This window comes from Lithobates pipiens, unplaced genomic scaffold (assembly GCF_037356315.1).
Source record: "Lithobates pipiens isolate NorthernLeopardFrog02 unplaced genomic scaffold, aLitPip1_a1.2 Scaffold_8, whole genome shotgun sequence".
Classification (NCBI taxonomy): domain Eukaryota; kingdom Metazoa; phylum Chordata; class Amphibia; order Anura; family Ranidae; genus Lithobates; species Lithobates pipiens.
The window spans coordinates 485,272,364-485,296,705 of record NW_027507903.1 but is presented as its reverse complement, the minus strand read 5'-3'; the positions used below and the strand labels follow the sequence as shown (position 1 = coordinate 485,296,705).

The 24,342-nt window shown below is 43.2% G+C and overlaps 1 protein-coding gene across 6 annotated transcripts in view; it reads right to left on the bottom strand.

The window, feature by feature from the left end:
• The window catches only part of KDM5A (lysine demethylase 5A), an 86,632-nt gene extending 62,872 nt beyond the window's left edge, over positions 1–23,760 (bottom strand). For 2 of the 6 annotated variants that reach the window (XM_077468951.1, XM_077468950.1), the window contains exons 1-6: positions 22,241–23,760; positions 10,795–10,872; positions 9,382–9,504; positions 5,214–5,384; positions 4,838–4,969; positions 102–204 (exon numbers count right to left, since the gene is read on the bottom strand). In XM_077468951.1, coding sequence (XP_077325077.1) covers positions 102–204; positions 4,838–4,969; positions 5,214–5,384; positions 9,382–9,504; positions 10,795–10,872; positions 22,241–22,387 — 754 coding nt within the window. In that variant the 5' untranslated portion in view covers positions 22,388–23,760. The remainder of the gene's footprint in view (positions 1–101; positions 205–4,837; positions 4,970–5,213; positions 5,385–9,381; positions 9,505–10,794; positions 10,873–22,240) is intronic. The other 4 variants (XM_077468948.1, XM_077468949.1, XM_077468953.1 and 1 more) reach the window with 4 other exon arrangements.
• Between the last annotated feature and the right edge of the window lie 582 nt (positions 23,761–24,342).

Sequence of the window (24,342 nt, the reverse complement as noted above, 5' to 3'; positions counted from 1 at the left end):
CTTGATATCGTAATTATACCTGTGGAATTGCCAGAAAATATCCTGAAATATAACTTCAGATCATAAATATTTGGATAACAACAGCTTTTATAGTTTCTCACCAGCTCTGTCTTTAACGCTATCACTGACACCAATCACCCTGGGTGCTCCGAGCACATGCAGCTTCTTTACTTCTGTGCTTTTTCTGTTCTCCACCATCTCCTGCTAAAAACAGAACATGTACAAATTAAAATAAATAAATAAATAAATAAATAAATAAAAATAAAAAAACACACACAAAATTCATTAAAAGGGGTAATGTGTTAAAAAAAAAAAAATGCATAAGTGCCTAAATCTGACTTGCTAAACAGCCTCTTGCAAATCCCCCCCTCCAAAAAAAAGTCATACTGTGAGAAGCCAAATAAGGAGCCATTCAGCTGTGCTAGAATTAGGGACATACTGATAAGAGGAGGAGTTTGTCAAACTGAGGGAGGGACAAGCCCTGTAAATTCTACTTGATTGCTACAAGGAAATTTCGGGTCTCCTCCCATTCCAGGCAGGGTTGATCTATGTAGCAGAGCTGTGTAAACGTCAGAAAAGCATAGAAAATTCTCGGTGCTTTTCTAAATTAACATGAATTAGAAGAGATGGATCTTGTACTGTAGCAGCTTTGTGGTTTCCTGTCCTCAGCTGTTATTTATAGCCTATCTTTGGATTTACTTTAAATAGTTAGGCTTTAATTGAACTTCCCTAGCCTGTTAGTTTTACATGCATCTGATGAAGAGTGGGGGGGATCCTGGAAAACTATTGTGCAATTGAGCAAAAAACGACTTTGGAGTTCTTGGACTGGTTGTTATTTTGACAGTATGGAGCCTGTTGGCTATCTGGCACACTTCACACAGGAAACATACCCCATTGGCAATACTAGAACTGGAAGACAGATTCTACTGCATTTTAAGGGTAGCAGCCTCTTTTTTTTTTTTGTAAATGTTGAAAACTTGTCCTAAGAGACTGACCCTACTGCTACGACGCCACTTTTTAAAAATGCTGGATTACCTTGCCGCTATGCTAACTTTTGCTAAACCAGTTCAAGTTTCACTGGCTGCATAGTTGCTCCAAATTACTGCATCATTCATGCCAGAGACAGCCAGGCAGCTACCACATTCAGGAGGAAGCCAGCAATGGCTACCCCACATTTCTTACAATTTTTGTTTCCTATAATTAAGAGTATGCAAATCAAGAACTGGACCTGGAAGATACTTGGGGGGAGATCTACTACAACTGGCACACAGAATCTGTGCATAGTAACCAATCAGCTTCTAGGTTTAAGCCCCCGTTCACATCAGCACAATTTGTCGTGCGATGTGACATATCAAACCAGATGCCAAATCGCAGCCTATTGCCGGCAACGGGACAGTGCCATGCCGACTTTTTGGCACCGCCGATTGCCAAAAGTAGTTCTTACACTACTTTTGGCGACTTCAGGGGCAATTTCAATAGACATCAGTGCATGAATCCACGCAGATGTCTTTCAAATCACCCCTGAACACGCACTGAAATGCAGGTTTGAAATCATGCCAGTGGAACTCGCATGATTTAAAACCAGCGTTCAGTGTGAACGAGGGCTTAGGCCAGGTTCACACTGGTGCGACATGACACTTGTCCTACTTTGGATCCGACTTTGCTCTGTGACTTGAAGCCTACATATGTCCGACTTTCAATGAACAGGCATCAGACTTGGATCCCCGCCAATACCATGCACTGTGTTTGGTATGAATCTTGAGGGGGAACTCCAGGAGCATACCAGGCCCTTGGGTCTGGTATGGATTTTAAGGTGAACCCACTACGCAGAAAAAACGGCATGGGGGTCCCCCCAAAATCCATACCAGACCCTTATACAAGAACACAGCCCGGCCAGTCAGGAAAGAGGGTGGGGATCAGTTTTTTCAATTTAAATTTTGGCGTGGAGTGCATGCCAAAGTCGGATCATGCAAGACAGCGATCCGACTTCAATGATAGCCAACGGGCTGAAGTAGGATCAAAGTCAGACCAAAGTTGTGCAGGGAGCATTTTCAAAGTGGGAACGACTTGTGTCGGACCAGTTAAGACGGCTCCCATAGGGAAACATTGATTTTCACACGTCATGCGACATGAGCTCCCAATGTCAGAGCATCTGTCGTACCAGTGTGAACCCGGCCTTGTTGTCAAAGCTTAATTGAACAAGCTGAAGTTAGAAGCTGATTGGTTACTATGTACAGCTGCACCAAATGCAGGCCCTTGTACTACATAGTTGAAGGTAAATCTAAAAGAAATATGTATAGTGTTAGGCCAGTCTTAGTAAATCTCCCCCTTAAGCCCAGTTCACACGGCTTTGAAGCCAACATCCCAGCACGAAGTCAAAGCCAAAAGTAGTGCAGGAACCTTTATCCAAGTCAGAGCTACTCAAGTCACTCCTGTTAGAAAGGTTCCATTGCACTTAATGGGGTGTGACTTGTGATGCGACATGTGCTCTCAAAGTGGGAGCATCAGTGTGAATTGGGCTTTAGTGTCTATGTTTAACAGACAGAAAGTAAGCACTGACCAAGCAGTGCCTATTGCAGGGGTACAGTACAACCTACAGGGGGGGTAACTCTTACTTCTTCATGTGTAAAGTAAAGGCATACTATTTTTTTGTAGTTGTAAATGGATTAGGAAAAGCAAAACCGATCATCAAGTATTGTGATCATGGTTTTGGGGACTATAATTCACCAAGCCACAAGTAAGAGGGAAATCCAAAATTTTAAAACTGAACCCCAGCTTTACATTCAGTCTTGCATAGATGTGCAGGCTCCTCTCCACTACTGAAATTGCCTACTCTGATTTCACTTCACAGTAAGAATTAGAAGTTACAGAAAGTCCAATGGGGGGTTGATTTATTACGACCTGGTGCATCTCTGCAAAAAATAAAAAATAAAAATAAAAAAACAGCTTCCAGGTTTTATTGTCAAAGCTTAATTGAACAAGCTGAATTTAGAAGCAGATTGGTTACTATGTACAGCTACCCAGAGTTTGCACTCAGTTTTAGTAAATCACCCCATAGTGTCCACCTGATTTTCTGGCTGGAGGATGTCCAACATCATTTAACTTGTTCATGGGCTTTACCTATGGTGGTCTGCATGCAAATATAAATACAATCTGCCCAAGAACTCCATATCCTCCACACTGACATCCAACAATTAAGTAATTTTGATATCTGTATAGCTCCTCTGAAGAACCAGGTTATTGCTTGCATCAGGTCTAAGAGCTATTGAGAGAAACGATATCTATAGCATCCTGCTAGAGCCTCCCATCAGCTATGACCTGAACGCATTGCATAGAGAAACACAGAGATCCAGTGATTACATCACTGGGCCTTAAATAAGGTACGCAATGAAAAATTTAAAGCAGTCCTTACGCTCAAACATGGACTATTTCTAAGAGTAAAAAGTGGCTGGACGGCCGCACTCCATTAAGACACCTTTATTGAAGTCAGATAAAATCCAAATAGTCACAATCACATCAGTCCCAGAGGAACAGGACAAGGAAAGACTTACATGTTGCACACCACAAATGGGTGCTTAATCATAGCTAGTTTTTGCTCTATGCACTTGCAGAGCCTGCACCTGGTCTTTTGCTAGCAGGAGGTGTAACCCTGGCATGGTTAGCCTATGGTTTGCGGTGAGTTCTTATCTTGATGGCCTATTTCTAATCCTTTAGCATAGAATGACACCTATCAAGAGTCTGATAAGGCTGCACATCCCGATGCTGGAAAAAACCCCAGCATCGAACAGTATAACCATAACCAATTTTGTGGGTAGCATATTTTGATGCATATTCCCCATAACAAAAACTTTTTATGATACTATTTACTGTTCAATCTGCTATCCAATCCAAGTTGTCTCGTATCATGTAAACCGGAGCTCATGTTTTAAATTTGTGTACTGTGTAACCCATGTTCAAAGTTTTTTGACAATAAAATCTATTTTTATGAAAAATCTCTTTTTGACTTACTTTTTCTGCAAAAAAAAACCCCATGGGGAAACCTCAATGTGTTTTTAGTTCTAATCCTTATGCTGCTAGCGTTAGTAACTAGATATGAAAGTATATCATATTTACTTGTTTTAAACTTAAATTTTTGCATTTCTTCAGTTACTGCCTGGTTTCCATGCCTAGGCAAATGAGGTCATACATCCCAGGAGTCTTCAGGAGGGGGGTGTTCTCAGCTCAGCCCATGCCTGAGCTAAGAAAAGGTGGATTCCAGGAAGTAAATTCTACATGAATCATCTGCCCTTACTCAAGATGTCCTCTGCCAGAAATGCTAGGGTGTGTTTGTAAAATTTTTCAGCAAAATAAAGAATGGAGCCATGGATGGATAGATGGATGGATGGATGGATGGAGGAGTTTTCTCTGAATATTAAAAATGAATTATACAGCATTTTTGGTTTGTGCTCCGATACAGTGCAGTTACACTTTAATTAGCATGCTGATGAGAGGGGAGGGAGGAACCAGAGAAGGCAAAACATAAGAATACATTTTAGCTTCTCATTAGAGTTCTCAAAGAAGCAAGAGATGAGGAAAAATCCAAAAAACGATGACAACTGTTCTTGTGACAAATCTCTAGCATAAAAATTCCATTCACTTTGGTGAGATTTTCTCCCATTTCCTGTTGTCACTTTAGGACAGGAAGTGAAAGAATCTCTCCAGCATTCAGGGACAGCAACCTGACATGGGTATTAACTCTCTCCTACTCTGGGGTTTACCTGCTTTCTAGGCGAGACTGCAAGAAGCAAAGGAGATGGATACAGGTAATAAAATAACAAATACTAAAAACCCTAAACACCTCTGACTTTATCCGCCGAGATCTCTTCAGAGGAATATTGATTTTCTCACTTCCTGCAGATTCTTTGGAGTCTTCACAGGGCTCCGTCACCTCCACTTTCTCCTCTGCCTTCAGATTAGGCTTCTGGATGCCCTGGTTGTTCAGAAATTAGAAAGAAAACCTTACGACGCTTCGAAGTGTTTTCGTACAATCTGTAGATTTCCTACTACTCTGCACAAGCTAAAAAAAATGCAAAGTCAAATGATTCCTGCTGAGCCCTGTAGTTCTTCAAAAAATAAAGGGTGATATTTTGTATATGACTTCTCACAAGACAAACTACACCCATCTTAGCTGTTATTTTACTGCAGAACATGCTTATCAAGAGAAATGATCTTACCATGAGGCTGATCCCAGACTGGAAGAGCTCATATGGGTACAAAATACGCTCATAGTGGGTCTTCAGAAGAGATCCTGTGCCCTTGCCTGGCATGTACCCTAGACGGCTACCAACTTTTGACCATTTCTTCTCTTTGCTGACGACCTCGAAGCCTCCTTCACTAGAAACCACCTAAAAGAGAAGGTAAAAGCAAATGGTTACAAACTGTAAAATGCTAAAATTAATTAAAAAAAACATTAAAAATTTATAGATTCCTGTTCTTTGAAGCGTATGGTTTGGGGGGGCTGTTGGAACAAAGAAAAAAAAAAAACACACAGTATCTCACAAAAATGGAGTACACCCCTCACATTTTTGTAAATAGTTTATTCTATCCTTTCATGTGACAACACTGAAGAAATGACACTTTGCTACAATGTAAAGTAGTGTACAGCTTGTAATAGAGTGTAAATTTGCTGTCCCCTCAAAATAACAACGCACATTAATGTCTAAACCGCTGGCAACAAAAGTGAGTGCACCCCTAAGTGAAAATGCCCAAATTGGGTCCAATTAGCCATTTTCCCTCCCCGGTGTCATGTGACTCATTAGTGTTACAAGGTCTCAGGTGTGAATGGGGAGCAGGGGTGTTACATTTGGTGAAAAGTTTTTTTGATCGTGGACACTTCAACTTTGTTTTAGCACCACAACCCTATATTAAGTATATGGACCAAGGAGGTTGTTGGGATTTTTTTAGGTGCAAAAATAATATCAAATATATTAAAAAGATAATTTTTTATTTTGAAAGACAAATTTTTTAAAACACAAAGCAATTGGTATGTACAGTATATCACAATATTATCAGGACAGCCCTGTATGATGGCTATCCCAACATGTTTCACCCAGAAGTTGAGCTTCTTCAGGGGAGGCTGTCCAGTTTTGAAGTAGCCTTCTAACATAAAAAACAAACAGAAAAAATGCAAAATCATAAGTGTCAGGATCCTTTCCCTTCCCCCTCCTCATCATAATAATATGGGTTTCTACATCCTTGCCCACCCTCCTTTATTTTAAATCTGTTTATGATTAAATAATAACCACATTAATTATTTCACAAATTCATATATTTTTATATATAAAACTTTATATTTGTTTATAGAATTGAATACTTGTTAAAAACTCATATTTCAAGTATGCCTTGGTCCATTTTGTGTAATATGGTGGCCACATGGATGCCCAGGGTGTCATTGCCTGTCAGTCAGGGTACCCGATTTACTATGCCACTATTGTGCCCTTCGTATCACTCCTTTTCCCCCTATGGATTTCTCCCTGTATTTCACAAGGGTGAATTCCTTTATTCCACCACTGGAGGGAACCACTCCCTCTGTCTTCACATCCGAGTCTTAGAACCCAGCATTGGCTGGTGTGGAATGATGTGACCGATGCGGCTTACATGTCCGCTTCCGGTCCCTCAGACCAGATGGGGGGGGGGGGTATAAAAGGCCGCTAGCTCCAGCTATTAGATGCTGCTGGAGCCCCTTGAGATATGCTGTTTAGAGAGAGAGGCTGCATTTGGAACCATTTTGGGCTATATAGGTAAGAAGCATCGCCCTGAAAATTGAGATGCATGTGCATATAAATCATTATGTGACTGAGTTTATATAATATGATGCAACATATACAATATAAAAACTATAAATTAGTCAACATATTTATGGATTTTGCATTTTTTCTGTTTGGTTTTTATGTTAGAAGGCTTGTACTTCAAACTGGACAGCCTCCCCTGAAGAAGCCCGACTTATGGGTGAAACATGTTGGGATATCCATCATACAGTGCTGTCCTGATAATATTGTGATATACTGTACATCCCAATTGCTTTGTGTTTTTTTTTATTTTTTTTTACATTTTTTATTAAAAATAAACAATCTTTTTAATAAATATATTTGATATTATTTTTGCACCTAAAAAAATCCCAACATCCTCCTTTGTTACATTTGGTGTTATCGATCTCACTCTCCCATACTAGTCACTGGAAGATCAACATGGCAACTCATGGTAAAGAACTCTCTAAAGATCTGAAAAAAATAATTGTTGCTCTACATAAAGATGGCCTAGGCTATAAGAAAATTACAAAGACCCTGAAACTTAGCTGCAGCACAGTGACCAAGACCATACAGTGGTTTAACAGGACAGGTTCCACTCAGAACAGGCCTCTCCATTAGCGACCAAAGAAGGTGAGTGCACGGGCTCAGCGTCATATCCAGAGGTTGTCTTTTGGAAATAGATGTACGAGTGCTGCCAGCATTGCTGCAGAGGTCGAAGGGGTGGTCAGCCTATCAGTGCTCAGACCATACGCAGCACACTGCATCAAATTGGTCTGCATGGCTTTTGTCCCAGAAGGAAGCCTCTTCTAAAGATGATACACAAGAAAGCCCGCAAACATGGATTACTGGAACCATGTCCTGTGGTCTGATGAGACCAAGATAAAACTTATTTGGTTCAGATGGTGTCAAGCGTGTGTGGCGGCAACTAGGTGAGGAGTACAAAGACAAGTGTGTTTTGCCTACAGTCAAGCATGGTGGTGGGAGTGTCATGGTCTGGGGCTGCATGAGCGCTGCTGGCACTGGATAGTTATAGTGCATTGAGGGAACCATGAATGCCATGTACTGTGACATACTGAAGCAGAGAATGATCCCCTCCCTTCGGAGACTGGGCTGCAGGGCAGTATTCCAACCTGATAACGACCCAAACACACCTCCTAGACAACCACTGCCTTGCTAAAGAAGCTGAGGGTAAAGGTGATGGACTGGCCAAGCATGTCTCCAGACCTAAACCTTATTGAGCATCAGTGGGGCATCATTAAAAACGGAAGGTGGAGGAGCGCAAGATCTCTAACATCCACCAGCTCTGTGATGTTTTCATGGAGGAGTGGAAGAGGACTCCAGTGGCAACCGGTGAAGCTCAGGTGAACTCCATGCCCAAGAGGGTTAAGCAGTGCTGGAAAATAATGGCGGCCACACAAAATATCGACACTTTGGGCCCAATTTGGACATTTTCATTTAGGGGTGTACTCACTTTTGTTGACAGCGGTTTAGACATTAATGGCTGTGTGTTGAGTTATTTTGAGGGGACAGCAAATTTACACTGTTATACAAGCTGTACACTCACTACTTTACATTGTAGCAAAATCTAATTTCTTCAGTGTTGTCACATGAAAAGATATAATAAAATATTTACAAAAATGTAAGGGGTGTACTCACTTTTGTGAGATACTGTATCTACTACATCTCTCACCATATTTTAAAGTTGCAAGTACAGAGAAATACCCGTTGATCTGCCAGAAATCCAGTGTGTTCAAAATTTCCTTGGGCCGACAACTTACCTTTTCAGCTCTGAAATTCCCTACATGCTGTGTGTAGGGAAAGGGATCTTGGCATATGTAGTGCTAAGGGTGTGTTTACGTCAAAATGAACTGACCTCCCAGCAGCTGCCCTTGCAGAAACCTTATAAAGCCCAGTAACCAGTGAAAATAATAAAAGTGGTTTCTTGTTACAGAAACAAAACAAAAAAAAAAAACAAAAAAACAAAAAAAAAAAAAAAGTCTATAAAAATTCTTTAAATGCAAACATGCACATGGGTCTGACACACATATGTAAACCGTGATTGCACCACATGTCGATATTACCACAAATGTCGGAGTGAGAACAATAATTCTAATGCCATAGCTCATGTTTGACTCTAAACTGGTAACTTGTACAGGCTTTTCAAAGCCTCGTCTACGGACAATTTTGGGTAAGGTAGTTTGTCTCTATTTCACAGAACTGCGCAATTTTAAATATTGAAATGTTATGTATTTATTTACTCAACGTAAGTGTATTTTTATTTCTGGAAATATGCATTTGATGGCTGTGCAAATATTGTACAACATAGATGCAACACCGGCAATCGGTTAAAGAATTCCAGAAGACAGGAGTTGTTGGCTCTAAACAGAAATCACTACAACTGTGTAAATTTCAGAAAAGTAAGTGAAGGCCTCACTTACAAAATAGTGTTTTAAGGCAGTGTTCTTCCAGCAACCTCCATCAGGCAGCGTAATAATACAAATAACTGGCACCCGCTGACCAGAGGTCACATCCACAATATTCCATCACTGACATCCATTCCTGAAAAGCAGTGTTTATGTAAAGAATGACATACCTTACTCAATGCATAGACATCCAAGAGCTTGCGATCCACTACTGGGATTCTCAACGCGGAGCCTTGTAACTCCCAGAACTTTGCCAGCTGATCCAAAAAGTCAAGCTTCACACGGGTTATTGCCTAGCAAACAATAACAATTTTATTTGTACCTTTGGTAAGATAAAAAACATTAACTAATATGTTCAAAGTGTAATTGTATTACAGTTAACAAGAAAATAAGTAAAAAAAAAAAATTTACCCACACCTATATGAAAAAATAAGCCCAGCCAAAACCTTTTCAATTAGTTAAGGACAGATAGGGGGAAGATCAATATGATCTGTTGTGTTGGGGGGGGGAGGGGGGGGCTAGCGGGACATGGGATGTTGGCGTCCCCTTATCAGAACACAAAGGTGCAGCGGGGGAGATCACTTCCCTCTGTCCCCCCCCCCCCCATCAGCCCACTGGGGAATCCACTCATGAGATCATTAATTACTACTGTCTATGATGTGTCATTGGTCACCAGTGATCACATGGTACCTGGGCCAATTACAGCACCTGTACCATGTAATAGCTGTGGCAAAAAAAAAAAAAAAAAAAAAAAAAAAAAAAAAGGGGGGGGGGGGGGGAATGTTTGAACATACTGTCACCAGTCAGTATCCCTGATCACTGCCACACCAGTCATATGCTGTACTGCACTGGTAATGCAATTTTTTTTTAAAAAAAATTGTGAAAAAATAATTACAACTTCAAAACACTCTACATGTCTCTTACTAAATACCTTTGACTGTCTACTTTCCAATAACCAGTCATTTGGGGGGTATTCTTACTGTCCTGCCATTTTAGGGCTTCAAAAAAGTGAGAGATAGGTCATCAGACCTCAGTACATCAGGATTGATCAATTTTCAAGTATTGATACCATATTTTGTGGACTCTATAAACGTTCCTACAGATGAAATAAGCACTGATTTGAGTTATTTTTTGCAAAAATAAATAAATAAATAAAGAAGTAGCAGAATACATTTTGGCCTAAATTTATGAAGAAAGATTATTTGTTTCCAAAATTTTTACAGAAACTAATAAAAACTTTATTTTAATTTTTTTTAAATTGTCTGTATTTTTCAATTTATATAGCAAAAAAAAACATAGAAATCCCAGTGGTGAATAAATACAACCAAAAAGAAAGCTCTATTTGGGTGATAAAAATGATATCAATTTAATTGGCGTACATGACCAAGCAATTGACAGTTAAAGTAGCGCAGTGCTGAATATCAAAAAATGCCCGTCATAAAAGGGGGTGAAACCGTCAAGAGGTTAAGCTGGCTGCATCCTGCAACGCATCTGCCAGCCAGCAAATATGCAAATGAGTTTGTCACAAGCCAGGTATCTCTCTCATACAATATTCCACCTCTAGACTCCGACAAGTACCGTACCTCCAGCTCATTGAGTCGCTGCACTCGAGGGGTGAAGCTGAAACTCTTGACATCGCAAGCAAATGGTGGCTGCCAGTCCTAAAAAAAAAAATATATATACAGTGCAAGAAAATTATTGTAAAAAACAAAATAAAAGGTTAAAAATACCACCAAGCAAAATTCACATCACACCTGGCTGCATAACATAACCCAAATACTTAAAATATATTCAAATCCTGATGCATAACATTCAAACTGAGTTTCAGGCAGATATAAAAGTAACACATTAAAAGTGGTCCTAAAGGCTCAAGGTTTTTACCTTTATTCATTCAGGACTCTCCCTCCTCATTGGCCAATGGCTTCCACTGCTGTCAATCACAGCCAGTAAGCCAATGAGGAGTGAGAGAGGGGTGGGGCTGAGCCTCTGCATGTGAATGGACACAGCAGTGGCTCAGGAGCAAACCTGCCTGGGTGCCCCCAGAGCAAGCTGCTTGCTCTGGGGGCACTCAGCAGGAGGAAAGGGCCAGAAGCGCCAGCGGGAGACCTGAGAAGAGGAGGATCAGTGTTGCTCTGCGCAGAGCAAGTATGTGTGACAGGTTTGTTATTTTAATGTAAAAAAAATCCATCATCACTTTAATACAACTGTGTAACAGGTTTACTGAATTTATATTTTAATCACTTCCAGAGCGGCGCACGACGATGCAGAATGGCACGGACAGGCATATGGGCGTACAGGTACGTCCCTTTAAGGATGCCGCCGTGCCATCATGGGCACGCGCCAGTCAGGACTCCCACAACACCGGTTGTGGGTTCCGCGGACTCGATCGCCGCGGGGATACCCGTGATCGTCTCACGGGGAGATGCAGAAGTAAACAGCATCTCCCCCTTCTGCCTAGCAACAAGTGACACTGATCTCTGCTCCCTGTGATTGGAGTAGAGATCATTGTTCACTAAGCACACAGCCACGCCCCCCACAGTTAGTAACACACCCCTAGGAACACTTAACCCCTACACTGCCACCCCCTGGTTAACCCCTTCACTGCCAGTGTCATTTACACAGGAATCACTGCATTTCTATAGCAGTGATTGCTGTATAAAATGACAAATGGTCCCAAAAATGCCTGATGTGTAAAAAAAAAAAAAAAAAAAAAAAAAAAAAAAAAAATCGCTGGTCGTCATCATTACTAGTAAAAATGGCATAAAACTATCCCCTATTTTGTAAACGCTATAAATTTTGCGAAAACCAATAATCGCTTATTGCGAAAAAATATGCCAAAAATATGTAGAAGAATACGTATCGGCCTAAACTGAGGGGAAAAAAAAGTTATTTTTGGGGGATGTTTATTATAGCAAAAAGTAAAAAATAATGTGTTTTTTTTTCAAAATTGTCGCTCTTTTTTTAAGTACCATCAAAAGAAAGCTATATTTGTGGGGGAAAAAAAAAGGATGCCAATTTTGTTCGGGAGCCATGTCGCACCACCACGCAATTGTCAGTTAAAGCGACGCAGTGCCGGATCGCAAAAAGTGCTCTGGTCTTAAGCCAGAAAAATAGTCCGGTCTGAAAGTGGTTAAATGCAAGCAGTGTAAGTACCTGTATGTACTTGACCTAATATCACCCTCTTGCAGCCCCTGTACAACAGGGCTGGAGTGTGAGAGGGAGAAGCAGCACAAGCAGCCAGTGTATGTGCTGACATGATAGGAGAGAGCAGAGTGACAGAGATGAGCTCATCCCTGTGCTGCTTCTCCTTTCAGTGCCCAGGACAACCTGCACTCAGAGGAAGTAGGATAAAGAATAGCAGAGTATTAACTGCCCCCCCCCCCCCCCCCCATTCGATACAATAAAACAAAAACACACAAAAGGAAATTACAGGATTAGAAATCCTCAAGAAATGTCAAAATTTTTGCCAAATTAGAATATATGTATTCAAAACACCAGCAGAAGCAAAGACAATACATTTTCGGTATAAACAAAAGTACTGCTCTTCAGTTTACACACAAACATATTAGATAGCAGGCCAAGGAATTTCATCATAATAGCATATTCCAATCTCCTATTATCACATGTAAGGCAGGCCATAGACGTGTCAAACGTTGAACCTTCTGTCGATCGAAAAAAGAAAATGGTGCATACGATTGTGCCATAATTTTTTGTTTTTCGAAACAAAATCCAGCATGTTGGATCACACTTGATTGTGGCACACAAATTGCATGTTGCAGCTGGCTCATCTATGGTCTGCCAAAGCCTGGTATACACTGCTAGTGTTTTTTCGTTCAACCTAGCAGGTCTGGAAAAAAAAAAAAAAAAAAGACAGCTCAGGAAGAGAAGCTGTACTAACTATGTGATGTTAGTACAGCGATATACCCTGCTGTGCTATTGTGTTCTGACAGTGTGGCAGCTGGCTCCACCACCAGAACATTCAAGTCAGTGCGCTCAGCCATTGGTTGAGCCGATCGGTGGACCCTTTTTGGTCATGCCCCTTCGACAGACGATCGACAAATGGTCAGCTTCTGTCGGACTGGCTGCAGTACACATGGGCTGAATGTCGATCGGTTTCTGTTGAACCGGCCAATGCCGCTCCTGACATTCGGACCATGTGTACTAGGCTTTAGGCTCATTCAAGAATCAAAATATTCAGCCTTAGACCTCATGCACACTTGACGTTTTTACAGCGTCTGTTTTTGGCTTCAGATGTTTTTTTCTACAGTCAATAAACTCCCCATAATGTTATCCTATGTGTCCATGCACACAGGCTGTTATCTGCAGTTTTTGTCTGGGTGTTTTCTGGCTTTAACCACCTCCTGAACAGCCACCGCAGTTATACTGCGTCGGGTTTGCTCTACTGGGCGAGCCATCGTAGCTATACATTGGCTCGCTTTCAGACTACTAGGGAGCATGCGAGCGCCCAGCTGGAGGATAATAAAAAAAAATGACATAAATATAGCCCCTATTTTGTAAACCAATCAATATATCCTTATTGCAAATTTTTGTTTACCAAAAATATGTAGAAGTATACATATTGGCCTAAACTGAGGAAGAAATATTATTATTTTTTTTTTTTTTTTTTTTTTATGTGGGGGATATTTATTACAAAAAGTAAAAAAAAATGTTTTTTTTCCTTCAAAATTGTCGTTCTTAATTTTGTTTATAGCGCAAAAAATAAAAAATCGTAGAGGTGATCAATTACCACCAAAAGAAAGCTCCATTTGTGGGGGAAAAAAGACATTTGTACAAAAGTTGCGCTCCTCTGCAATAAAAAACAAAAAATAAATAAATAAATAAAAAAAACACACTACATCCCAGCCAACCCCAGACACCATCAAAAAAACGCTGATAAAACGCTCAAACATCTCACCAGCGTTTACCATTTTTTGATCCAAAAAAAAATAAAAATAAATTTTAATGCAGAAACTCTAATAAAACACAAGAAAATACTATTGCAAAAACATTTAAAGAAAATAAATAAATAAATAAATAAACACCCTTATTCTAAATAGAAAACCTTAATTTAAGATTCTACTAGCAAGAATAAGGCCTTACATTTAAAGAGCACCTGTCATTTCAGATAATTTCAGATCCATCATGGCAGCGCCTGTTAGCCGGCATCTACTCACCTACTGCCACCACGTCATTCACCTTGTTGTGTCACTGCCGCATCACCAGCTGTCCCATTAAAGTGAATGGGACTGTCGGTGAGTCAACAGTGGGTCAGAGGAGGAGCCATTGTGGGACAGAGATGACAGGTGCGCTTTAAAAATTATGACTTAAAATCGAGTCAATTTAAATCAAGCCTTTTTACTAGTGATTTTAAGCAAATTCACCCTGCATGTCACCTTTAAAGCGGGAGTCCGCCGGGACTCCGCATTTTTTTTTTTTTTTAAAGTCAGCAGCTACAAATACTGCAGCTGCTGACTTTTAAAATAGTGACACTTACCTGTCCAGCGCGCCCGCGATGTCGGTACCCGAAGCCGATCTCTAGATCGACACTCGAGTGCTGCCGCCGCCATCTTGGGTATGGGAATCAGGAAATGGAGCCTTTCGGCTTCATTTCCCGGTTCCCTACTGCGCATGCGCGAGCCGCGCTGCGCAATGAGGACGGTCCCCGCTGCCTCTGGGATCTGTGTGTTTCCCAGCAGGCAGCAGGCACTTGCGGAAGGGGGTGGGCACTTGCGGAAAGGGGCATAATGTACGCCCCTTTCCGCAGAGAGCTAGCCCGGAAGTGGGTGCAGTTACCTGGATTATCCAGGTAACTGCACCCCCCTCCCCCCTGAAAGGTGCCAATTGTGGCGCCGGAGGGGGGGAGGAATCCGATGAGCGGAAGGTCCATTTTAGGGTGGACCTCCGCTTTAAACTCCTCATCAGTTTGATGCTAGTTATAACACTTCCTAAGTCCAAATGTCTGTTTTCACATCTGTTTCCATTAAATAGGCAGGCTGTTCTTTTCTGCTTAGTAATGTTGTACAGTGATTGTGCTTTATTGCCAGGATAATGAAAACTCTACATTCCCTACAGTGGGGCAAAAAAGTATTTAGTCAGCCACCAATTGTGCAAGTTCTCCCACTTAAAAAGTGGAGCGAGGCCTGTAATTGTCATCATAGGTATACCTCAACTATGAGACATAAAATGTAGAAACAAATCCAGACAATCACATTGTCTGATTTTTTTTAAACAATTTATTTGCAAATTATGGTGGAAAATAAGTATTTGGTCAATATCAAAAGTTCATCTCAATACTTTGTTATTTATCCTGTGTTGGCAATGACAGAGGTCAAAAGTTTTCTGTAAATCTTCACAAGGTTGTCACACACTGTTGCTGGTATGTTGGCCCATTGCTCCATGCAGATCTCCTAGAGCAGTGATGGCGAACCTTGGCACCCCAGATGTTTTGGAACTACATTTCCCATGATGCTCTGACACTCTGTAGTGTACTAGAGCATCATGGGAAATGTAGTTCCAAAACATCTGGGGTGCCAAGGTTCGCCATCACTGTCCTAGAGCACTGATGTTTTGGGGCTGTTGCTGGGCAACACGGACTTTCAACTCCCTCCAATGGTTTTCTATGGGGTTGAGATCTGGAGACTGGCTAGGCCACTCCGGGACCTTGAAATGCTTCTTACGAAGCCACTCCTTTGGTTCCCCGGCGATGTGTTTGGGATCATTGTCATGCTGAAAGACCCAGCCACGTTTCCTCTTCAATGCCCTTGCTGATGGGAGGAGGTTTGAACCCAAAAATCTCACGATACATGGCCCCATTCATTCTTTCATGTACACAGATCAGCCATCCTGTTCCCTTTGCAGAGAAACATCCCCAAAACATGATGTTGCCAGCTCCATGCTTCACAGTAGGTATCGTGTTCTTTGATTGCAACTCAGCATTCTCTCTCCTCCAAACACGACGAGTTGTGTTTCTATCAAACAGTTCTACTTTGCTTTCATCCGACCATATGACATTCTCTCAATCCTCTTCTGGATCATCCACATGCTCTCTAGCAAACCTCAGAGGGGCCCGGACATGTACTGGCTTAAGCAGGGGGGACAAGTCTGGCACTGCAGGATCTGAGTCCCTGGCAGCGTAGTGTGTTACTGACAGTAGCCTTTGTTATGTTGGTCCCAGCTCTCTGCAGGTCATTCACTAGGTCCCCCTCCCCCCACCGTGTGGTTCTGGGATTTTTGCTCACCGTTCTTGTGATCATTTTGACCCCACGGTGTGAGATCTTACGTGGAGCCCCAGATCGAGGGAGATTATCAGTGGTCTTGTATGTCTTCCATTTTCTAATTATTTCTCCCACAGTTGATTCCTTCACACCAAGCTGCTTGTCTTTTGCAGATTCAGTCTTCCCACTGGTGCAGGTCTACAATTTTGTTTCTGGTGTCCTCCGACAGCTCTTTGGTCTTCACCATAGTGGAGTTTGGAGTGTGACTGTTTGAGGTTGTGGACAGGTGTCTTTTATACTGATAACAAGTTCAAACAGGTGTCATTAATACAGGTAATGAGTGGAGGACAGAGGAGCCTCTTAAAGAAGAAGATACAGGTCTGTGAGCCAGAAATCTTGCTTGTTTGTAGGTGACCAAATACTTATTTTCCACCATAATTTGCAAATAAATTCTTTCAAAAATCAATGTGATTGTCTGGATTTGTTTCCACATTTTGCCTCTCGTAGTTGAGAGGTATACCTATGACGACAATTACAGGCCTCTCTCACCTTTTTAAGTGGGAGAACTTGCACAATTTGTTGGCTGACTAAATACTTTTGCCCCACTGTATGTGGCTGATCATGTAATCTCAGCAGCTCTAAATATATTTTACTGAGTCTCCCACTCTTACAGATAGGGTAAAATAATGGGACTGTAGATTTGTCTATGCAAAGCAGGCTATGTGTAAATGATTATGAAAATTATACTGGACACAGAGACAACAGTCAACTTGAAACATATTTATGATCATGACGACAAGGATATATGTGGACATATCTGGCATCCTAAAAGGCATTGAGTTTCTTGGGCGTGGTTAACTCACACAGCAGGGCCCCAGCTTCCCCATCTTGCCAGCCTTGTCATAAAGGTATGACCAGAGAGAATATAGGCTTTCCCAGCATTTGCACTACCCTCTAGGAATGACCGTTAAGCCCAGTACAGACGGGACGAATGTTGGGCGGCATCGGCTGGTTCAACAGAAACCAGACGACATTCGGCCCGTGTGTACTGCAGCCATTCAGCCGGCTTCTGTCCATGGGGCATGACCGAAAAAAGGTGAAAGCGCTGACGGCTATGCTCTGGCTCATGGTTAGTACAGCGGCTCCTCTGGAGCTGTCAAGTTGTTGTTTTTTTCGTTCAGCCTTGTTGGGTTGAACAAAAAAAAAAATAATAATATTGTGTACCAGGCTTTAGAGCTCATTCAGATGAGTGAATGAGAGCAAATAGACTGCTGCGTTAAGATGCAGCTAAACACAGCCTCTGTATGCACTCTGGGCCATGATCCCATACAAAAAACAGGCAGATTAGCTGCGGGCAGTTTGTATGAAACCATATACGCCATACCTGGACACAAACTGCATTTAGGCATTGGCAATGCCGACCATTGATTTGCACAGAGCCTGGATGCAGATGTTTGCAAATACTGGGTTTGATTTACTAAAACTGGAGAGTGCAAAATCTGGTGCAGCTGTGCATGGTGGCCAATGAGCTTCTAACTTCAGCTTGTTCAATTAGGCTTTGACAATAAGGCTCGGTTCACACTAGTGCGGGCTGTGTGTTCCAGCTGCAGGTATTGCATCGATTCTTGCACCCCACTGCTCTTGTGAGATGTGCAGGGCTACCATTCATTCTTAATGGCTCCCCCCATGCATCTCAGCCTGCAGCGCAATCGCGGGTACCACATGGTAAAAAAGACCATGTGGTTTCCCTGCGGCCGCGTTTCAAAAAAAGTGCATGCACCTTTTTTTGTGTGTTTCATATGACACAGCAGCCCATTCAAATGAATGGACTGCCATGCCCGAACAAACACTGTGCGCACTAGTGTGAACCGAGTCTAAAACCTGGAAGCCGATTGGTTTCTATGCACAGCTACACCACATTTTGCACTCTCCAGTTTAAATAAATCAATTGTGTGATAGCAGATGGTTAATCTTGCTGGTGGAAAAACGCATTCTCATCAGCAGAGGTCAGCGTGAATGAAGCCCTAGGACCATTATGAGAATTGCAGTACTAGAACTAAGATCAGTGAGTTATGAGCGTCCCAACACAACTAGACCATGCACTACAATATACAGGTGTGAGCCACCTGTACACTGTGGTCCACTTTGCTGATGGAAGAAAAACAAAAAAGCAGGACTTGGTTTGTGCATTGTCAGCCTATTCAAAATGAACAGCACATCTCAGTGTGTATTCACACAATCCATACTTTGAATGGGCCATTATTCCCATCGGCAAGGTGTGATTTGAGAACCAGACCTCCAACGCCACTAGGACCAGTGTTGTGTGACTTCACACAAAATCACAAGATTTCTAAGCTGTATGTCAGTGCAACTTCAGGTGCGACTTGGAAGACATCTGAGAGACTTCATGCAAGTTGCGCCTAACTTGCAAAAAGTAGTGCAAGAACTACTTTCAAAGTCGGTGCTACTCTGATGGAGTCGTAACGATTTGACTGCTTCCATTGTGGACCGGAGAGTGCGGCTTGTCATGCATTTTGACACGATCAAATCGCATGTGTAACCGGGGGGCTAAAGGAAAATGCTGCACTATTCAGTTTTATGTAATCTGCTCCTGTTCCCATTTCAGACCAATGCTCTATATACAGATTTACAGAGGGCAGGGGAAAGGGAATCCAGGGATTTGCTATACAAGGACAGCTTCTGGAAAAGTTGCCTTGAAATCAATTTTTGATCTTACTTTCCTATTTTACGTGCCTGCGTTTCACATTTCCATGATGGCATTTTATGTCCAAAGTTGTGGATTTTTCCACTAGCTTAGTATAGTTGAAATCCCTACTAAGTAATTGCTGAGATAACAATTTAACCACATAGCAAGCCTACAATTTTTTAAGTTTGACAAAGCAGAAGAATAAAGCTATTGTACACAGGCTTCAGCTTGTATAAGAGCAGTGTGTGCAGCAAACTTATACAAAACTTTTAAAAAAATGTCTGGCGGGGCAGGATACCTGATTTTTCTTTGCTGTAGTTAAGTAACATTTATGGGTCCTCTCCCACCACCACTTTATGATTGGTCAGTGAAATATGAAGCAGCAGACTGAAAAGTTCTTCTCTCTTAGGGCCGGTTCACACAGCAGGCGAGGCGAGGCGACTCCGACTTGCCTCGCCGCGACCTGCCGCGGCCTCAGCGGCGACTTGCAAATGACTTCTGTATAGAAGTCAATGCAAGTCGCCCCGAGGTCACCCAAAAGTAGTACAGGAACCTTTTTTCTGAGTTGGAGCGACTCGAGTCGCTCCTCTCAGAACGGTTCCATTGTACAGAACGGGGGCGACTTGTGAGAGCGAGGCGAGGCAAATCGTGTCGCCTCGCATCGCCCGCTGTGTGAACCGGCTCTTATTCTGCTTTGTATGTTTCTTGTTAGAATAAAAGCAATACAGCACAGCCGATTGGTTCTTTGAGCCGCTTCTCCCTCCCAGGTCAGATGCATTGCATGTCAGGGAAGTGAGTCCCTGCAGACTAGAATGAGGCTGTACCCCAATGCCTCATTCACAGGGCCAAACTGGCCTTGGTGGCAAGTATTGTGCAGGAAAAATGTATCAGGGAGCTGAGGTGTGTGCGGACAGCTGTGGCTGGGAAGCCTGTACAAAGCAATGACAGGCTGACAGTGGCTGCAGGCGTCCGCAAGTGGCCAAACAAGCTTACATCCAGAAATGATCTGCCCCTAATTGGAGGTAATCACTCCCTGTGCAATTTTGTTCAAACACTGGCAGGCAGCTGCAGCCTCTGTCAGCCCGACGTTGCTTAAAGTGGAACTTCACACTTTCAATCAACATTGATTATTTTTATTCCTCATACTGCTAGCATTAGTAAATAGATAAGAAACTAGATCATATTTACTTGTCTTAAACTGTTTTTTTTCCTTCAGTTACTTCCTGGTTTCTTGCCTAGGCAAATGATGTCATATATCCCATGAATCTTCAAAAGGGTAGAAGAGGGGTTTTCTCATCTAAGCACACCCTCCTGCCTGCATGCCTGAGCTAAGGGCAGATGGATCACAGGAAGTAAATGCTGTATGAATCATCTGCCCTTACTAAAGATGGCCACAGCCAGAAATGCAAGGGGGTGTTTTTCAAAGTGATTTCTCAACAAAATGTACAGAGACATGGATGGATGAGTTTGCTCTGAATATTAAAGACAAAATAAATAATGTTTTTGCTTTGTGGTGCTCAGATGCAGTAAAGATCCAGTTTAACCCAGCAACTGATGGTTTGAATCTCTGCTGGTTCAGCAGGGACAGGCTGAAATTCTGTTCATCTACAGGCGATCCACTGATCGCCTTGAAAACAACCAGCATGCTGGATTTCTAGCATGCCATTACTGCCAGGGAGTATAACCACCAGCAACAATCATTGTGTTCTTGTGGTTGCAGGAACTAAAATTGCATAATCTATGGCCTGACTTACAGGCCTCCCATTCACAACTGTACTCAGACACCAGGGCTCCCAGAGCAGTTTTCTGCTAAATATTTGCCACCCCGCATCTGACTGAGCTGTGTAAATGAGGCCTTAGTGTCTCTAGTGTAGGAATATGGTCCCAATGAAGTCTACAGAGACTCTGTGTGTGGGTGCAGTCAGCGCCATAGGAGTTTGTCAGTCCGAACAGATGTAAGGACCTGGGTGGGGATGATTGGGTTAGATGTAGAACAGGGGTCTCAAAACTTTCTAAACAAAAGGAGCATTTTATTGTCCTTAAGACCTTAGGGGGGGACCGGACTGTGGCCAGCTGGAGAGAAAAATGTTCCTGCCATCAGCAGGAGTAAACTTCATCACATTTGGCATTAAGGGGAAGAATAGTGCCCCATCATTGGTACCAATGCATTTAGGCCGGGTTCAAATATATGTGGCCGCAGGTTAGTGCCTGGGGTCCCGTGCGTGTCTGTTCACCTGTCCAGGTGCGAATCTGGTCCAAATTTTTTCCTGAATTTGCACATGAAGCGGACCCAAGCCCACACAGGACCCTTTTTCAATCCGGCTGCCTCGGCTCCATTAGGAGTCGTCACACTCGCATGTCATGCGAATTGGCTGTGGGGAAACACGCAGCCAATTCACACATGCGTGAACCCAGCCTAAACATGAGCATAGCTTGAAGTACACCTGTCATAAGATAATTATGTAGGCTGTCATTGCTGAGCTCTACTTTTAAGAATGTTATTTCCTTTATGTACAACATTGATGCCTTTTCTTTAGTGCATTCTGGAGATATTGACATAGTATCAAGTATAGAGATAAGGCATTCTGACTATTTTATTACTCAAAGTACTGAAGCCAGACAAACTGGCATTATTAGGAGGAGGTCAGTATATTCCGGTCATGATAGATAAACCGGAATCAAATTCATAAGAAGCGGTGTTATCTAAAGCCAAGGAATGTGGAAGGGTTAGGATTCCTGTCAGATTTTTATTGCCATCATCCTCTCTGTGTCCTGCTGAACGTTATCATTTGCAATTCAAAATTCACCCTGACCATTTATGAGGAATTGGGTGGCATATTTCTAAGCTACACAAAATGGCTTCTCTATTGCACTTATCCCAACGGAAAAATTTTACAAGGGCTCCGTCACACCTTGGTAATAAGACTCAGATGTCAAGGACGTCACTTGTCAGAAATAGGAGACGACCAGCGAGACCATCTGAGGCTTCTCACTGAGGTGTTTGCTTGTGGACAAAAGCCCTTTAATACCATCTGCCAGCTGCATGCAAATAGTTCTGTTGAATAAACCTTCCAGGTCAGAACATCTCGGTGTGCAGGGCAGGCTTACCTTGGGCGGCCTAATTTTGCATATTCCGGTTCTCTCAGCAATGGGACGAATACGCCCGATGAAGCTGAGAGGATCTGAGAATTCCTCCCAGGTTGGTTCAAAGACCGGGCACTCCGGAGGGGGCACAAATTCATTGTACGCAGCCATCCCAGGGGTTAATATCAATCCTTCAGCATAGAGTTACATGTACAGAGCAGTAAAAGGCAGCACAGATGCTTGGAGTGTGGAGTGCCAACGGATGGAGAGGCATGTGGCCTTGTCACAACGGGACCCTCAACATCTCTTGGCAGTACAAAGCCCTTTGTTCATCTGCCACTCGTATTCCGAGGAGCGCGCAGGGGGGGGGGGTAAAATCTAGTCTAACACAACACCCCAACTTTTAAAAGAGCTACAAGACAGTCTCAGAATCCTTCAGTGAAGCTGCAAATTATAATCCATCAGAGATAATCAGTAGATTCTTTCCCTGGATGCCTACAGGTTGATCCACTAAATGCACAATAACAGATCCACCCTGGAGACGTCACAATCCAAAATCCACACGGAGACAGAGACAGATCCCATCACAGGATCACTCAAGGCGATTCATAGAACTGCTGCAATTAAGGGGAAAAATCCTTCCGACAGATCTCTCCAGGTAATGGATCACCACCAGATGTCTCCTGATAGAGGGTCCAGAGCAGATCCCTCCGGGTAATGGACCCCTCCCAGGTATCGGCTCTTAATGGATCAACCCCCTGGGTCTCTTTTGGTAACAGATCACCCTCCAGATCTCTCCAGGTGATGGATCGCCCCCAGATCTTTAAAGATAATGGATCATCCTCAGGTCTCTCTGGGTAATGGATAACCTCCAGGGCCCCCAGCGAATGGGACACTCCTCAGATGTCTCCAGATAACAGATTAGCCTGCAGGTCTCTCCAGGCCATGAATCCCTCCTCAGGTAATAGCTTACCACCCCCCAGATCTGTCCAGATATTAGATCACCCCCCACGTCACTCCAGATGATGGATCATTCCAAGATGTCTCCAAGTCATACATGGTCCTCAGATCGGTCCAGGTAATAGATCACACGGAGATCTCCTCAGGTAATGCTGAGGCCTCTCACTGAGTCCTGAAAGTGGCCCCTGATCAGCTGGCTCCTCTCTGCGGTTCTTAGGGGCCCAGCACAGGTACTTCCGGTCTCTCCAGGGACCCCTCCGGCTCCTCCAGCACTGTTTCTTGTCACCGTCACTTCCAGCCTATTTTCTCCGGCACCGAACAGCGAACACCGGTTTGTTTTGTTCCAAGTCCGGGGCCGGAAGTCAGGTCAGAGACAGCCGGAACTGTCCTCCTCCGCCGGTCGGAACTTAGTGCGCAGCCGTGAGAAGATAAGGGGAGGGGACAAACAGGCTCCGGAGGTGAGAGGCTGTGGTGTGAGGGGACCCTGGGTTCTGCCCGTGGCCGGAGGGTGCGAGAAGGTGGAGGGATACTCAGAAAGGTGGGGGGCGCATATCCCTCCGCGCCTACCACAGCACGGCACCACCTGGACCTGCCGCCAGAGGGAGCCAGGAGTCTAACCGGAGCCAATCAGAACCCAGGGGAGGAGAACCCGTCACTGAGCTCTGCAACACCAGGAGCGCCCGCCAGAGGGAGTGTAGAAGCCGCTGACAGCCAATCAGAGCCCAGGGGGCGAGGAATCTCATTAATCTGCACTTACTACTGTTATTAGTGATTGTCATTAATAATACTACTGAATTGTGAATGAATAATATGTTTGTGCCTATCTATGAATGGGGGGATTGTGAGAGCGGATACAAGGAGCTGGGAATGGAGTCAGGGACAGAGATATGATGGGACCAGGGACAGTGGGGGGACTGGGGATGACAAAGATATGATGAGACCGGGGAAAGTGGGAGAACTGGGGGTGACAGAGATATTATGGGACCAGGGACAGTGATGGGACTGGGGATGTCAGAGATATGATGGGACCAGGGACAGTGGGAAGACTGGAGATGACAGAGATATGAGGGAACCCGGGACAGTGGGGGAAATGGAGGTGACAGAGACACAATGGGACCAGGGAAAGTGGGAGAACTGGGGGTGACAGAGATATGATGGGACCAGGG